The sequence below is a fragment of the Carassius gibelio genome, chromosome A1, assembly GCF_023724105.1.
Source record: "Carassius gibelio isolate Cgi1373 ecotype wild population from Czech Republic chromosome A1, carGib1.2-hapl.c, whole genome shotgun sequence".
NCBI lineage: Eukaryota > Metazoa > Chordata > Actinopteri > Cypriniformes > Cyprinidae > Carassius > Carassius gibelio.
Window position 1 is genome coordinate 36,610,795 of NC_068371.1, and position 17,789 is coordinate 36,628,583.

At 37.8% G+C, this 17,789-nt stretch overlaps 1 protein-coding gene across 7 annotated transcripts; it reads left to right on the forward strand.

Annotated features, from left to right (window-relative positions):
* Window positions 1–2,692: 2,692 nt before the first annotated feature.
* On the forward strand, window positions 2,693–17,326 carry LOC128019614 (E3 ubiquitin-protein ligase pellino homolog 1). 7 transcript variants are annotated; one of them, XM_052605709.1, is made up of 7 exons: window positions 2,693–2,852; window positions 9,863–10,038; window positions 10,132–10,261; window positions 10,605–10,706; window positions 11,570–11,767; window positions 13,735–13,923; window positions 16,227–17,326. In XM_052605709.1, the coding sequence occupies exons 2-7, from the start codon at window positions 9,968–9,970 to the stop codon at window positions 16,851–16,853; spliced, it is 1,317 nt and encodes a 438-aa protein (XP_052461669.1). In that variant the 5' UTR covers window positions 2,693–2,852; window positions 9,863–9,967; the 3' UTR covers window positions 16,854–17,326. The 7 variants fall into 7 exon arrangements, with proteins under 7 accessions (XP_052461669.1, XP_052461654.1, XP_052461663.1 ...); XM_052605694.1 differs by having other exon boundaries at window positions 2,705–2,900; XM_052605703.1 differs by lacking the exon at window positions 2,693–2,852 and adding an exon at window positions 3,734–4,045.
* Window positions 17,327–17,789: the final 463 nt, after the last annotated feature.

The following is a 17,789-nucleotide window of genomic DNA, read 5'->3' on the forward strand; positions in this document are numbered from 1 at the left end:
TATTTTTTTATTGTTTTGAAAAAAATCTATAAATTTAAAACATCATATAATGTTTGAAGCCACTTCTAAAATATAATGTTAAATAAGTTAAGCATGTTCTTACAAACTCCTGTTCAAACACTTAGACAAAAGAATCCTAAATTGTAAATTTGTAAGGCTTATGTTGAAAATCAAGGAATGTTAATGCAGTGTGTGAAAAAAATGGACTGCCATCTAACTAAATTAAAATTAGCATGGTAGCCTGCTACTGTATATTTTTGGATCTAATGCTATAATGCTGTAAAGCAATTTTTTTTTGTATGTGCAACATGGTACCCAAAATATATTTTAAGAATGTCTTGCTATCATTTTATGAAAATATTATTTCTGAACGTCCGGTTTTATTAAAAAATAAAATAAAATAAAATAAATAATTCTTAGTCAAATTTTTATGAGTTTACAAAAATTTATAAATTGGTTGGTTTTAGCTGGTCATCCATTCTGGTCATAACTGGTTTGCAGAGAGTTTTGGTACTTCTTTAGCTGGTCAGAGCTGGAACAACCAGCTTAAACCAGTTTGGTCAGGCTGGGAGACCAGCTAAAACCAGTTACTTCCAGTTTAAACCAGCTAGGACCAGCAAACCTACCTGAAAAAAAGACCTCTAACACTAGCTTGCTCTATTATTTTTCTATTCTATCTGTTTTTTTATTTTATTTATTATATTATTTTAAAGCCCCTGTTATGTGTATTGTGTTAAGCTAACTGAGACTTGTTATAGCTCTTATATGTCATTGCTCTTTTGTTGTTTTTGATTGCTTCCAATGCTCTTATTTGTAAGTCGTTTTGGAGAAAAGCTACTAAACTAGCTTACTAAAGCATCTAGGCTACTAAATTACTAAATGTAAATGCATCTCTGAAGATTCTAAAACAGGAAGTAACACATTAAATGGACATCCGGCTAAAATGGCTCAGAAAAAAAAGTATTATTTGAACAGTGTATAAAAACCTGAACTCACTCAACCAGCTAATTACGCTGCAAAAACAAAGTTCAAAAAGTGTATAACTTATGAATTATCTAATTTATTATTTGTATTTGTCATAAGTCTGAATATGAAAAAAAAAAACAAGACCAAATTATATTTGAGCTTTGCTGTTAAAATCATTAATGTCAGCAAAATATCACTCATTTGATTTAATTGGTAAGGGACACAATGGAGACGTGTTTAAATGAAACTTAATTGAGAACTCCATAAAGTCTCTCAGTCTGTGAAAAAGCAGCTTCTGAGCAATCACCGTTTAATGTGTTTAACTCTAGACGTGTAGTCATAAACATTTAATATCTCATGATACATGAATACAGCAGACTGATTCCACATGGCCATTACATATTACTAAGATGATGAGATATAAATAATGCGAATTTAAACCATCTGTAGACTGGTAATTCCAGCCTACGGTTGCGTAAGAGTCAAATTTGTGAACATAAACTAATTTAGAGAGAAGCCCGAGGAAATGGAAGGAAAGGGTTTGAGACAGAAGTTCGTTCCACTGAGCTATAAAATATTCCGCTCTGTAACTCATTTATACCGAAGGAGGACCTTGGACTGAACACAGTGCCACTTCACACAGTGACTCCCAAAGAAACTCATATTTTGCCTGTTTTGATGTTCAAAGCACTGATAAGTTGTCTGTGTAAATAAAGGTAAAGGCAGCACAACAACAGAACAGACACCAAGACGAGTTGTGTTGTGAGTTTATATACAGCAGGGGGCAGTAAAGAGCAATGTTCTAGTTTCTGCATTCATTTAACACTAAACACCTAATCTATATATTTATCTGTCTCTGTCTTCTGTCTGTCCATCCGTCTGTCTGTCTGTCTATATGTCTACTTTTATATAAAATAAAATTTTAAAAATAGTAAACAAAATATGTTTTTATAACCACAAAGTACACAATGTTCTCTCTGCATGACCTACATCAACCAAAAGACTCTCAAAGCAAACTGATCTCCAAACGTCTCCTTACTGCGTCTGTTACCAGCAACCTGTTGCCTCATTCATGTTTAAAAAGCGTGTCAGTTTGATTTGAGTCCCTTTGTAAAGAGTTTTAAAATAAATCATAAAGCTCTGCTGTGTCATGGTTCACTGTTCTGTGCCTATGGTGCACGACCGGTTTGAGATCCATAGACTCGAGAAGACAACAATCCAATGTGTTACACAGACAAAGACTTCTAATGCAATATCTCGCTTTTCTATCTCCTACGCCCAGCTATAGCACACACACACACACACACACACACTCAGACATCAGGACTCCGGCCAAGCAGTCCTTTTGTTTCCCTCCCCAGTCCAAGTTCAGGGTATTTAAAACACAGTGTAAACACACTCATACTCATGGCAACTGTCTCCATGAGAGCATGACAACAAGCCCTTGGCAGCTGGGGTAACTTAATATTTGCCTTGCGTTAGCATAACATTTTCATTATGTAAGGCCGAGGCAGAGAGGGCGGCGCGCACCCATTGAAGTTCAGGGCAGTCGGTGAGGGACGGTTGCTATGTTGCTGTGTGTTGAGTTGCAACTGTGGCAACAAACCCATGCTGAAGTACTTCCTTTAGAGGAACATCTGGTGAAAAAAAAATGTCTCCGGGGCGTAATGTGCTCTGAGAGAGAGAGAGAGAGAGAGAGAGAGAGAGAGAGACAGAGAGAGACGGAGTGAGGGGTGGGCTGGGCAGGCAGACAGACAGACAGACAGACGGATATGAAACAGAACAGATGCAGATTATCACCTCTGCCAGGCTTTGCCTACAGCGGACGGATGAAGGAAGTGTTTGAATGCTGTTGCTGTGTGTTGGAATCTGACTCACTTTAAAGGGTAATTTGGGGATTGTTTGGTCTGAAGAGAGACTAAAGGTTAAACTGTGTGAGTAAACGCATGGCTTTCCCTGTTTGTGTTTGTGTGGACTACACCCATGACTACACCTGTGTCGATTCAACACACCACAATGACACCCTATCACTGCATGACAAACACTCGCTTCGTCAAACACGCACTTATGAGATGCTGTCGGACCGAGAAACAATGATGTCACCCTGGGATTTTATCACCAGATACTGAGATCTATTCTGTTCTATTTTGATATATGTTTTTTTTTTATCTATTGTGTTTAATTTTATTCTATTATATTATATTTTAATCTGATATTAAGTGTCCTTAACTAGTCTGTTTCTTCTAATCTAATCTAGTCTGATTATACTTTATTAAATTATGCCATACAGCCTATTATATGCCACATACTTTTGTATTGTATTCCATTCCATACTATTATTTCGCTATATGATCTAAACTAGCCTGTTTCTTCTAATATAGTCTAATTTAAATTCTATTCTATTCTATTTTGATATCATGTTCTAATCTAGTCAGTTTATCTCAGTGTTACATTATGTTCTATTCTGTTATGCTATCGTTTTTATATCTCACCATGCTGTTATATGCCACATTCCCTTCTATTCTATTCTATTCTATTCTATTCCCTTCTGTTCTATTCTATTCTATTCTATTCTATTCTATTCTATTCTATTCTATTCTATTCTATTCTAACTTTGTTATTTTGCGCTGTGCTATATATAGCCTATATAGCATATTCCATTCTATTCTGTACTGTTAATTTAAATGGTGAAGATGTAAAGTTACTGACATAGATATCTAAGTTGCTAAATAGGTTAGTTATAAAATGAGATATTTCCTGTAACAAAAACAAAAGTAAAGTGGAGATGGTGAAAGACTAATGGGATTGACTACATTACCCATAATCCGCCGCGGTGCGCTCTGTGACGTCAGCTCTCACGCTTCGTAGGCAGACTCGGTATGATTCTGGAGATCTGTCACTGTGCACGGAGACTGCTGGGGACATCCTGCCTCACGCCTGACGTGATTATTTTTGGCATTTTATCCGACAAACAGAACGATTGTTGTCATTTATTTCCGACAGCTACTAACCCAGTCCTCCCGGAGTTTCTTTAGTTTGGCGCATATCTGAGAAGCCACACTAAAAAGTCTTATTAGAGGTAAGCTTATAAGAGGTAACCTTTAGTGAATGGAAATTAAAGCACTGCAAGGCACATTTAATTTTGGTTTATATCTATTATGCAAACGATTGCAAGAAGTTTGCAAAATGCATTGAACTCCGCAGTAATTAATTAGCCAAACTAAAATAAATTCGAAAACTTCTGTTAGTCTACGAAATAAATACAGACTTTATATAGATACTGAATGTTAATTAACCTATGATTCAAATGAAAAAATCGTTACATATAGTGCCTGTTTTATTTTTTTTATTTTTTATAGCTATATATATAGTTTTTCTTTCTTTTTTTTTTAGTTCTTGTTTCTTTGTTGTGAGAGTGTATGCTTTGGTTGTCGTTAAATCGGAATTGATCAGCAGCGTTGATTGATTGACAGCTGTCAGCGTTTTTGACATTGACTTGACAGCTTTAACTCCGGATGCGCTCAGCTTTGAATGCTGCGAAAGTATATATTAGGTTTATATAAAAAAGCGCATAATGTTCCTCAGTGTCCGTCCGAGGAGGCTCGATCCCTCTTCCACAGGCTCGCTCCCGCGTGGGGGGGTTTAATCTGTCGTGTTTGAGGTTACAAAACCATCTTAAAATCATCTGACGATGAGAAAATGAGCATTACAAAAGTAAAAAAAAAAAAAAAACTGTGATAACTTGGTATTAGCCACTAATGTCATCAATAAATAAATCAATAAACACTTTAAACTTTTGAAGAAGAAAAAAAGTTTATAATAGAAAAAAATCGCTGTAGTAAAATTACATAATTAAACTAGAAATGTTTTATATTGAATTGTTTTCATTATTCAGTTTAGTTCATATAGCAATGCTTGTCCGTTTGCCCATTTGTTCTCCTAAAATGAATGCAAACATTTCCATTCAGTCATTTAGCAGATGACATGTAAATGTAAAATGCAAACACACCTATTATAACAAAAATGCATCTTATCAAGTTATGTTAAATGTTTTAAATTCATGTCACTTTCTCTGTTGAATAATGAAAATAGCTTGCACGTGTGCTTTCAGTGTCCAGTTTTTGAGTTGAATAATGACATTTTACATGCTTCATTGAAAAAAAGTCCCACTAAATAATTTTTTGTCAGCATGGGCTACATCATTCTGTTATTTAGTGCAAACACACACCTGCTGAAATGCATAACAAACATCTTAATGAAAATTAAGCTAATAATAATAATTAAACTGAAACACTACAAAAAAGGGTTTGTTTATGTTAAAAAATCGCTTAATTTGCTTAAGAAATGTCACCAATGAAATGCAAAATCCTAAAAATAATGACATTATTTTTCACACACACACACACACACACTCACACTGTCCCTCCGCTGTTTTTGTTCTCCTCTGATCTCATGTCTTTCTTCTCTTTCTCACACTTATCTCTGTCTTTAGCTGATCTCTGGATCCATTGGGCTCTCTCCTTTTGAATTTTAGGATTTATTTTCTGTTAATTACTCCATATTCATCAAATTCCTTTGTATGTTTAACTCTGTTTGTATGTTGAACACTGTTCATAGTCAATGCGGACTCGGCTGAGATTAAAGCTGCTCTCTGCAGAAGATATTATGCACTAAATTGACAGACCAGGATGCACTGGGTCAAATGTTCAAATTCATTAATGCACAGCAATGATAATGTAAAAAAAAGGAAGGACAAATGTAAAAACTTCTATGGCTGCTGTTTCTCTGTCCATTTTCTGTCTATCCTGAAAACGTATTTTCCTGCAAAACCTGACATTGATAAAAATGTGCTGTGCAATTGAGAGATGATTGTGAAATAAAAAAAGTCTAATTTGTTTATGATTTTAGAACATGTGAATAAATAAGAAATCATTCAAACAGAATCAGTGCTGGGATTTCCTGAATATTTGGATTTATATTTGCATTAGATCCTTAAAGAGTCTGAAACACTACAACACTAACTGACTTTACATTTACATTTCTATGTAAATCTGAGATAATAAGCCTTGGCAGATTAATCAAAACATAGACTTCTCTCCATTGCATTGCTCAAATGCCATGCTTAAGCAAACAAACCGTCGAGTCTAACCGTCTCTCTTACACATACAATAGATGAACTGAACTCCAGCTCTGTCTGAGCGGAGCGTGCTCTCAATCTCAGGTTGTGTAAGTGTGTGTGGATAGTGTGTGTCATGAAAGATCCTTTGTTGTCTGACAGTGAAGTCACTCTTTGACTCGTGGGTCCATCCAGAGCTGAGAGCCCAGTGAGGGGCTTTCAGAGTCAGACGTGGGGTGAATGAAGCTCTGTGTGGAGCCACCTTCCCTCTGGAGCAGGAGGAAACGACTCACACGGCCAGCTCTGTCAGATCTGACCATCAGAGCTTCAGCTGCTATTAGCCGTGTGTGTTTGCTATATAATTGGGGTTTTGTCCCTCTCACTTTTAGATATTACTTCATTCACTTCATAAATGTAACTATTATTCCTCAAATAGTGTCTTGAGGGACAATAGTTGAATTGAAGAAGTTTGTTTTGCTTAACTGTGCACAGTGTGAGGAAAATATCTGTGGTCGTTTGCGTAAAACGAATGCTTTAAAATTAAAGGGGTTAGCTTTCCTTTCTCTTCGGAGTGTTACAAGCTGTTTGTGAAGAGATACGTTCCCTAAAGTTGCAAAGACTAAAGTCTCAAACCCAAAGAGATGTTCTTTATTAAAGTTAAGACTCGTCCTCACCCTCCTAAAACGCCTCATTTAAACACGCCCCCACATGTCTACATCACTGTGTGGGAAGATTTGCATAACACCGGCTAAACGTTCACGCAAAGAAAGAAGGCAGAAGTTTGATTCTTGCTGTTGCCACAGCTGCGATGTTGTGGAGACGAAAGTGCAAATACTTTGTTTGGTCTTCCCAAAGAGGAAACAACTAGACATCAGTGGTTAAGTTATATTTACAACACTGTTCCAGAACAGTTAAACCAAATATTCAGATGTGTGCAGTGCATTTAACGGAGGACTGTTTCCTGAACCTGGGAGAGATGACGACACAAAGGCTGTTTCTATAAAGTGGGGCAATTCCAACTTTGCAAGGACAGTCACGCAACGCAAAAAAAGACAGTGAAAGTCATTATAATCTCTGATTATGTCCCCATTGGATGCTAAACATCCCTCGTTTGAAATGGGTTTCTTCCAATCATAATGCACTGGATAGCTTGCTAATCAGAGCCACCAAGCTTTTAAGAACGATGAGCTTTGTAAAAATCGACTGGTTTCAGAAAGCATAGTTGAGAAACAATAATGTACAGTATGTGGAAAATACGTGTGTTTTTTTTTTTGTTGTTGTTTTTTTTTTGTTTACCTTAAACCACATAACATTTCATTACACCAAATACACAAAATAACCAAGCAGAAGCCACTGCTAGCTGGTTGATTAAAAATGGGCGGGGCTAAACGCACAAGCAGTAATACTATTGGATAAATGCTCACCTTGCACTGTTCACATTTTGATTCCAGCCAGTCACTTTGGTCGAACGGAGACAAAGTGATTAATATTCATGAATCAATCGGCCGGCAGGAATATTAGTATGAGAGACACTATAGGAAAGAAGTGTGCAAAAAGAGAGTTGTCTGTGACTATTGTTAGTAAATTTTAGACAAAACATTTATATTTAAGTAACTTTAAGTCAGCGTTTCACAGAAAAAAAAAACATTTACACTAGTGTTTAGATAAATTTTGTTTAAAGTTTAAAGAGTTAATTTTCATGCACATATATGTAATTTCCTGGGAATAGTACATATATATTATTACATATGCATATATGCTGCACTGTGTGCATGTGCATTCTGTTTATTATGAGTTGATATGACATTTGAATTGATTGCAACAACATTTTAGTACTAAATACTGTATAATGAAAATGCAATTACTTTTATAAGTGATCAGGCCTGTGATTTTCACGTGTTGGATGATAATGTAACACCCTAGCAACTATGTGTATCTTTAACCATTATGTTTCACGACCCCAGAAATCTGAGCGAAGCATGCACGCTTCTATGTGCATGTGTGTGTGTTTGGATCCTCAGAATGTGCTCATAAATCACAGTTCATCATGAGCAAACGTCCCCTCGCACTCTTCAAAGAGCACAAACTCAGAGGTGTGTGCCCTGCATCACCCAGTGTATACTGGGTTGCTGTGGAAACGTTGTGCTGTGTTGTAGCCGGCTGGCAAGAGTGCAAATGTCTTCTGTATTCTGAGCAGATGTCTGGCATGGATACAGGGACGAGGCCGGGTGTGACACACACACACACACACACACACACACTGCCCTTAGGGCTGACAGTATCTGTCCTTAAGAGACATATCTAGATTTGTGTGGTTTAGTTAGTGTCTGTGTATGTGTGTGTGTCAGGCAGGAATGAGGTGAGGAGTTTATTCACAGTACCTATGTCAGAGTCGTTCTGTCAGACAGATGATTAAGTGCTTTAAGCCCGGATCAGATATCCATCCTGTTTAAGAGAGCTCTCTCTGGGTAATTCATACAGACCTACAGGAAAGAGCGCAGCTGGGTGAAGGCAGGAGCTCTGCACATCTCCACACAGGTGTGTTGTTAGGTATTCAGCTGCTAAAAAAAAGTGCATTACACTGCTGCATGCAGTACTCAGGATAAGAAGTTATATAAGAATTATATTTTGTTCATGTTAGTTTGTTGTTTACTTCTTGTATTTGTGTACGATTATTTTGTCTGTTGATTTGTCCGTGTGTTTTTGCTTATTCACAGTTGTTGATTTGTAATTGTTTGTTATTTTGCAGTTGTCTTCATGCTGGTTTGTTTGTTGCTGCTTTATATTTGTTTCTTGTTTCGTTTGTTGCTTTGCACTTTCTTGAGTTGTGTTGGTGTGTATTGGTGGGTTTAGATTTGCATTTTGTTTTATTAGTCCATGTGTATATTTGCTGCTTTATGTATTTTTATGTTAATCATTTCTTTTGTTTGTTGCACATTATTAAGTTGTGCTGGTTTTTGTTCGTTGATTTACACTTTTTCATGTTTTGTATGTAGCTTTGTTGCACTTCTGTTTATGTTTGTTTTGCTTGTTGCATTCACCTTGTGTTTGTTTGTGCTTATGTGTTGTTGTGCATGTTTTTGTTTTGTTTTGTTTGTTGCTTGGAACTTGTGTTAATTATGTGTTGCTTTACACATTTATTTATGATTGTTTTCTCGTTATGTTTGCACGGATGCTTGCACGTTTATCTGTTCCTTGATTTGCATTTATATGTATGTGTGTTTTTCGTCTGGCACTTGTTTATCTTCGTTGGTGCATACGAGAGATTAAAGCGCTGTCATTTGTGGTTACAAGAGTCCTTGATGTTTTCGCGACGGAAACAGGGATGTCTGTCGTCTGCTGTTTTTATATTGTGGTTTTATCGCGTATCAGCGCCAAATTTTTGTGACCGCTTGACCCTGACAATTCAAAACAGTACTGATGCCAACCCACACTGAGAGGAAGTGAAACCTTCTCAGTGTTATTTGTAGATCCCCTCCTTCTTATTTCACAGACATCATAACTGTTATCGAATGTGTCTTTTCTGGTAAATTTAATTTACCATTTATTTGTCGTGTTTTATTTTTATGTATTTATTTATTTTTGCACTATAGTCTCAGTGGCGCCGCCCTACAGGTGTGAATATGAACAAGACTAACATCCGAGGCTTCAGATTTTGTGCTAATTTCACAGGCGTATGGATGGAGGAGAACAAAGTAAATGGTGAATCACAGACGTGATCAGAGGCATCTGTCGCTTAGTCATTAGTGTAACCTACTTTTGATGTGTTTACACTTGCAGATGTCTTATGGTGAGAACGTGATGGTGGTTCATTGAGGAAGCAAGATTAAGAAGAGAAGCTCGAGATATATTTCGGAGGAAGTGTTTGAGCTGAAGACCGAAGTGATGTTGTCTCCTGAACAGGACCTACTGAGCTCTTCTAAACCCATCAAATACGGAGAGCTCATCATCCTTGGGTAAGAATCACTCCTCTTTCTCAAACAGATTTGCATTTATGCTTAGTTAATCTTGCCAATGCAGCCTTGTGAACAAACGGTTTATCTCCACAGCTACAATGGTTCCCTACCGAATGGAGAACGGGACAGAAGAAGGAGTCGTTTCGCTCTGTTTAAGAGACCCAAAGCCAATGGAGTCAAACCCAGCACCGTCCACAGCACATGCAGTCCACAGACCGCCAAGGTACACACCCATTTCCCCCGATAATCATTTTTAAGCATCTTTAAAAGCCTTTATTGCTCATTTATGTGTCACATTGAATTTTTAAGGGCTTCTGCACAAGCCGAGTGTTTAAATGTGAGCTGTTTTTCTTATCATTCTTCGCTGCCGGTGAATGTGCATCTATAGCATGTGTAGCATGCAACACATTTATCCAGTGTGACTACACCCTCACATTTCATTGTCATCTGTTACTCCTGCATGTCTGAATTTGATAAATGAACTGTATGCTGATTTGACTGATGTAAATATTATGAACCGAGATATTCTTGACAAAGGTTCTGGTGTGCATGTGGTGTTTCTGCAGGCCATCAGCAACAAAAACCAGCACAGCGTGTCGTATACTCTGTCCAGGGCGCAGACGGTAGTCGTAGAGTACACGCACGACAGCACCACCGACATGTTTCAGGTATGTTTATGTTTCTTCAGGTAACTGTGTTTGAATTCTATACAGATTTTTTGGATGCGTACATGCCAACGTGTACGGATTTTGCATAGCGAAAAAAAAGTGCGCTGGTATGATTTGTCACTCTAAACTATGTTCAGTGACCATGTGTCGCGAAGTGTTAAACGTGACTTTTTATTCACATTCATTGTTATTATTAAAGCAGATTATGGCAGGATGGGAAAAATTTTGTTACCTAGAGGTGTGTGTGTGTGTGTGTGTGTGTGTCTGTGTGCATGCGTGCTTTACAGCTAAAAAAACCCCATGACATCAGATGGGTACACTGATAGGGAGGGAGAGCAGCAGACCTAAGAGAGTCCATGCCCCACAACAGTTCCTCACAACGAATCATGAGCAGTGACTGTGCCTTCGCTCATCAGAGCTAATAAACCATGCATTCTGCACATTGTGCAATTATGATTGAAAAAAGACCTTTGAGTGATAATGTAGCTATCTAGGGATATATTACACCCCCTCCCTCCCTTCAAACCCTACACCCGTCCCGTTACACTGATGGTCCTCAAAAAAATGTCCAAGGTTGGCAGGTCTGAGACTGTGATCTAGTACTGCATGCTCCTTCATATCTCTGAAGAGTCTTAAGTTTTATCATAATAAAAGAAAGAAACAGCATTATGCTTATCTCAAAAAAAAAAAAAGCCAAGCTCTGGGAGGCGTGTCATGGGCGGAGCTAAAGAGTCACTAGCATGCCAAGCTTTTACAGTTACACAGTTACTGGTGCAATTCATACCCACATACAAACATTCAATTTCAAGCCAATTTCCCCTACATCATTGCGTAAACCCTATAAAACTGTCTTTGTTTTGCAGATCGGCCGGTCCACTGAAAGCCCCATTGATTTCGTGGTGATGGAAACGCTGCCTGGTTCTCACAGCAAAAGCGACACGCTGTCGTCTCAGAGCACTATATCGCGATTCGCGTGTCGGATCGTGTGTCAGAGAGCGCCGCCCTACACCGCACGCATCTACGCCGCCGGCTTCGACTCGTCCAAAAGCATCTTCCTGGGGGTGGGTCAAACACACTCCTCCAATACAATCTCTGTCCTCTCTAACAGTCTTTCATACTCATCCATCCATCCATCCGTTCCACGATGCTTTCATGTGTTCATCTGTCCACTATCACTCATCCTGGAGAGGCTGAAAGTGAACAAGTGAGTGAGTGAGTGAGTGAGTGAGTGAACTAATTCATGACGCGAATGAACTACACTACCATTTCGGAGTTTGAGTCTCTTCTGCTCACCAAAGCTGCATTTATTTGGTCAAAAACATAGTAAAAATTCAAATATTGTAAAACATTATTCTAATTTAAAAGAACTTTTTTATGTTATTTAAAATCTAATTTACTACGTGATCCTTCAGAAATCATTCTGATATGACGATTTGCTGCTCAGGACACATTTCTGATTATAGTCAGTGCTGAAAACAGTTGTGCTGCTTCATATATTATATTATATAAAAAAACTATATATATGATCATTTTTTCCAGGATATTTTCATGAATAGAAAGTTAAAAAAAACTGCATTTATTTGAAACAGAAATTGATATCCTAATGAACAAGTTAACAAATTAATGATAATGAATAAAAGTATTCATTTATTTAAAATAAAAATCTAACTGACCCCAAACAGGTGAATAGAAGTCTGTGTGAGTGAGTGAGTAAATTTAAGAAATTAATGAATATGAGAATTAACTGTGTGAAGTGTAAACACATGAACTGGTAAACACACATAAATTGGTGAACAGAGTTAGCAGAATAATTAACTGATGAATGAATTGAGCGAATAAATGAACTGGTGACCACAGTGAGTGATAGAATGATTCAGTGGACAAAGTGAGCAAATGAATGAATTGGTAATGAAGTGAGCGGATGAATGAAATGGTGATAAATTGGGCAAACGAATGAAATGGTGAATGAAGAAACTGAATGAATAAACTGGTGAATGAAGTGAGCGAACGGATGAATCAGTGAATGAAGGGAGTGAACGGATGAAATGGTGATGAAGTGAGTGAACAAACAAATCGGTGAATGAAGTGAGCGAACAAATGAATCGGTGCTGAAGTGAGTGAAAGAATGAATCAGTGAATGAAGTGAGCGAATGAATGAATCGTTGCTGAAGTGAGCGAATGAATGAATTGGTGAATGAAGAGAGTGAATGAATGAATCGGTGAATGAAGAGAGTGAATGAATGAATCGGTGAATGAAGAGAGTGAATGAATGAATCGGTGCTGAAGTGAGCGAATGAATGAATTGGTGAATGAAGAGAGTGAATGAATGAATCGGTGAATGAAGAGAGTGAATGAATGAATCGGTGAATGAAGAGAGTGAATGAATGAATCGGTGCTGAAGTGAGCGAATGAATGAATTGGTGAATGAAGTGAGTGAAAGAATGAATCAGTGAATGAAGAGAGTGAATGAATGAATCGGTGCTGAAGTGAGCGAATGAATGAATCGGTGAATGAAGTGAGTGAACGGATGAAATGGTGATGAAGTGAGCAAACGAATGAATCTGTGAATGCAGTGAGTGAATGAATGAATCACTGCTGAAGTGAGAAAACGAATTAATCGATTTGAAGTGAGTGAACGGATGAAATGGTGATGATGTGAGCGAACGAATGAATCGGTGAATGAAGAGAGTGAATGAATGAATCGATTCGAAGTGAGTGAACGGATGAAATGGTGATGAAGTGAGCAAATTCATGAATCGATGAATGAAGTGAACGGATAAAATGGGAATGAAGTGGGTGAACGAATGAATCAGTGAATGAAGAGAGTGAATGAATGAATTGGAGAATTAAGTGAGCGAACCAATGAATTGGTGAAGAAAAAATTTATTTTCGGAAAGAAATTAACTTGTAAATATGGTGAGAAAAACAAATAGAAAAAAGAATGAATCAGTAAACGAATTGAGTGAATGAATAAATCAGTGAATTGATGAATCAACAAGTGAATGAACAGTTTTCCCTCTGTCCTCAGGAGAAAGCGGCGAAATGGTGGTGTGCTGACAGCCAGATGGACGGCCTGACCACCAACGGTATATTAGTGATGCGACCGCGGCACGGCTTCACCTGCGAGTCCAAACCGAGCGCCTGGAGAGAGATCTCAGTCTGTGGAAACGTCTTCACGCTCCGAGAGACCCGCTCCGCTCAGAAACCCGGCAAACTGGTGAGAACTGACATACGGCTGTCTTTGATAGACCTGTCATTAAACAGACAACCCAAATTAGACTGAAGAATGACTGAGGCTTGATGAAACCATCCAGAACGAGGTCAAAACTCGACCATAGCGACATCTCTGTAAAGCTCAGATAAACATTCGGGTGACATTTCCTTGTTTCCCAGCTTCACCATGACAACTCCGATCATGTGTTGGTAAATACTCAGTTTAGTGCTTGAGAATTCCCACTGTACTTATCTGGAATCACACACACAGTTTGCAGTGTGAAGAAGAATTTGTATATTTGTGTATCTTTTCAATCAGGCACTGAATCAGCACATAGCTGGTGTGTTTGTGTGTGTTTGTGTGTGTGTTGTGCGAGATATGACTCCCGCCCAACTGCGCAGTTTGTTGTGTTGTTCAGATCTGGTCTCCATGGTGTCAGAAGTCCTGTCCGTAACCTCACCATGCAGCTTTTTTTACTGGATGCACAGTTTGTGAGAATGAGAGGTTATGAAATGACGGTCGCTGGTAAACAACTGCAAATCTGAAAATCTTTAAGCCATTTCCTCTCAGAAAAGGGTTTCTCAATTTCTGTTGAGCGGAGTTGTATATCTCATAAAAGTGTCTTATTTGAAATTGAATCTCAGGAATAAATCATTATTAGATCGAAAACCTGAAAGAAGGAATGTTTTAGTTAAAACAGCCATTGTTATGTTGGTATCATTGATATACTAGTGTAGTTTTTGTTGATCGGATTTAATTTGTTTTACATTGTTTTCAATTTCATATACATTTTTCTTTATTAGTTTTAGTTAAAATAAATGAGAAATGCTGCATTGACAATGAACTGAAATAATTGATATATATATTCATTGTTACTGTAGTATATTTATATACTATTGTAGTTTTTGTTGATTAGATTTTATTGTTTTTAATTGTTAAAGTTTCAGTTAAAGTTCATAATTTTAATTATGTTTTATGTTTATATATATATATATTTTCATTTCATAAGTTAAAAAAGAGAAATGTAGATCAAGTAAGACTTGTGTCTAAATTATTCATTGTTTTTAATTTCATTTTCATGACACTTGTAAATTAAATACGTTTAAATATACTTATTTATTAATGAATGTTATTTTATTTTATTTTTTACAAAAACCACTTTAGACATCCACAAATGTCGCATATCAGCAAAATCCAAAATCATGCATCCCTATTTTTTTTAATGTATTCTAATATGTCTAGTTTTTTTTTTTTTTTTACCTATTTTAGTACTTCACGTTTTGAGAAAACAAGAAGTGTTTTCTTAGCAACTAGCCAAAATAAAATATATATTTTTTTAAGTTTACTTTTAATAAAGTATTTTCATTTTATTTTAAGTAACAACTTTTTTTCCATTCTTTTAAGTTTGTTAGCTGTAATAATCCTGCTTATATAGGAGCATTATTTATATATATAAAACCCACATCCATTTTCCTGAGATTCAGCTTTTAATTAATCTGTCATGTTAAGTTTACTTTTGTGCTGTGAACTGTGGAAATGTAGCAGTTCTGATAGCACACCTGTGTAAACTGCTGTGTGTATATTGGTGTTAGCAGTGTGTTTTGGCGATGTGGGCCGGATTTGTGTGTCCTGGCTGAGACTGCAGACCTGAGGTGCATGTTGTGTGCTCTCTAAAGAGTGGATGTGGTTTGTTGCATTCTGTCGCTCTGCACTGACTGACGCTCGTGTTTGTGAAGGAGTCGTGTGGGTGAGAGCGGCCTCTAGTGGACGCTTACAGTCAGTGCAGAGGCACATTTCGACGACTCCAGGGCAGGAGACTTCTGATGGTTATATAAACCAGACCTGATGTCTGACCATTTTATGATTATCCTTCTCACATGAATAACAGAATTGGCTGTTTTCCCTTGGGTCAGTTCCAAATGCTATATAGCTAAAACATTTTCAGCTCTAAAATAATTGTATAGAATAAATTAAATATATTAAAATTAATGTAATAAAATCTTTTTTTATACCTTTATATATTTATAGACATTATGTAAATGCATTCTCAGATTAAATGTATATTATTATTTATTTTTTCATATCAATGTAAATTTGTCAAAAGATATTCAATACAAAGAATCAATAAGAATGCATTTAATTGCTCCATTAATATTTAATAATATGAACTAATATTATATCGATTGTCATATATTTAGGGCTCACACAAAAATGGCTCAAGGTTACACAGGGTTTGGTCCAGTCAGTATGTTTGAGCGATAGTAAAGTGATCAGTCTTGTCATTCTGTTTCTCTCTCTCTCTGTAGGTTGAGACTGAGTCTCACGAGCTGGTGGACGGCACTTTAATCGATCTGTGCGGCGCGACTCTGCTGTGGCGCTCGGCGGAGGGTCTGTCCTGCACGCCGACCCCCAAACACCTGGAGGTGCTGCGGCGGGAGCTGAACGCGGCTCGGCCGCAGTGTCCCGTGGGCCTCCACACCCTTGCCTTCCCCAGCCTGGACCGCTCCTTCACCGGCTCCACCCACGACGACCAGCCCTGGGCCTACCTGCACTGCGGACACGTGCACGGATACCACGCCTGGAGGGGCCGGCGCCGGCTCACCAAAGAGGGCTCCACCGAGGAAGATGAAGAGGAGCTGGAGCAGGAGCCGCTGTGTGAGGGGGAGCGCGAGTGTCCGCTGTGCCGCACGCGCAGCCTGTACGTGCCACTGAAGCTGGGCCGAGAGTCTGGCTTCTGTCTGGACAGCGCTCCTCCCACACACGCGTTCAACCCCTGCGGACATGTGTGTTCAGAGCGGACCGCCGCCTTCTGGAGCAAACTGGTGCTGCCTCACGGAGCTCACGGCTTCTTCCCCGCCTGTCCCTTCTGCATGCGGCCGCTCGCTCGCCACAGGAAGTGTGTCAGGCTGATCTTTCAGGGGCTGCTGGACTGAGAGTGTGTGTGTGTGTGTGTTTAAGACTCCTCTACCAAACTGCTATCCTGCTCTGAGTTTCCCTCAAATCATCTGTTCTCTGCACTGCCGTCTGACTGATGCTGCTCGCCGTATGTTTACTGTTTGAAAGCCACTGCCTTTGAGCTGTCCTGCTCGTGCCTTAACAATAACCACCATCCATGCTGTTAACAATGTTAGGAATCTGTACGAACACACTTCAGTGGGTGTGTGAACCTGTTTCTCAATTGCTTTTCTTTCATTTGTGCTTGTTACAAACTGCCATAGATCATCACCCTGAAAAATACCAACGATTTTCATCAATCATGAGTCTGAAATGAGGTTATTGTTATATTATATTATTATGTATGTGTAATATTAAAACTCTGCTGTTGTTGCATTTTCCCTGAAATGTTTTTGTATCGTTCTTAAAGAATAAAGTTATTGATCATATTTGAATAAATCATGCAGCACTTCTTCCGCCTGGTTTTAAAATGTTATGTGGTCAGAAGAAAACACTCTCTATCTGTTCCTGTTGCCATTCATTCAGATCGCTGAATGAATGAAGTAAAGCACATAAATAAAAATAAATCAATGAATGAATGAGAATAATGAATAAAATGTTACAGAAAATGCAGACAATGAATGAGAACAAAACAATTAATGAAAGAAGTCAGCGCAAATTACTGTATTTATTTTGCAACAAAGAACAATACAAGAATAAAGACAATAAATATCCTAAAAGGATTATTCATGAAATTAATTTAATGGACTGAAGTGTATTATATTTTATTATATTACATGATGGTTGAAAACTGTATTGTTCTCGGAAATATTTTTGTATTATTCCTAGAAAATTTACGTTAATAACTCTTACTTCAAAATAAATAAATAAATAATATTTGTTTATATTAAAATACACGTTAAGAAAGCTGAATG

Excerpts from the sequence above, each read along its gene's own strand:
- LOC128019614 (XM_052605709.1), top strand. The coding sequence starts at position 9,968 with ATGTTGTCTCCTGAACAGGACCTACTGAGCTCTTCTAAACCCATCAAA. Across the intron at positions 10,262-10,604 it reads GCAGTCCACAGACCGCCAAG|GCCATCAGCAACAAAAACCA; the intron begins GTACACACCCAT and ends GTGTTTCTGCAG. Across the intron at positions 11,768-13,734 it reads CCAAAAGCATCTTCCTGGGG|GAGAAAGCGGCGAAATGGTG; the intron begins GTGGGTCAAACA and ends CTCTGTCCTCAG.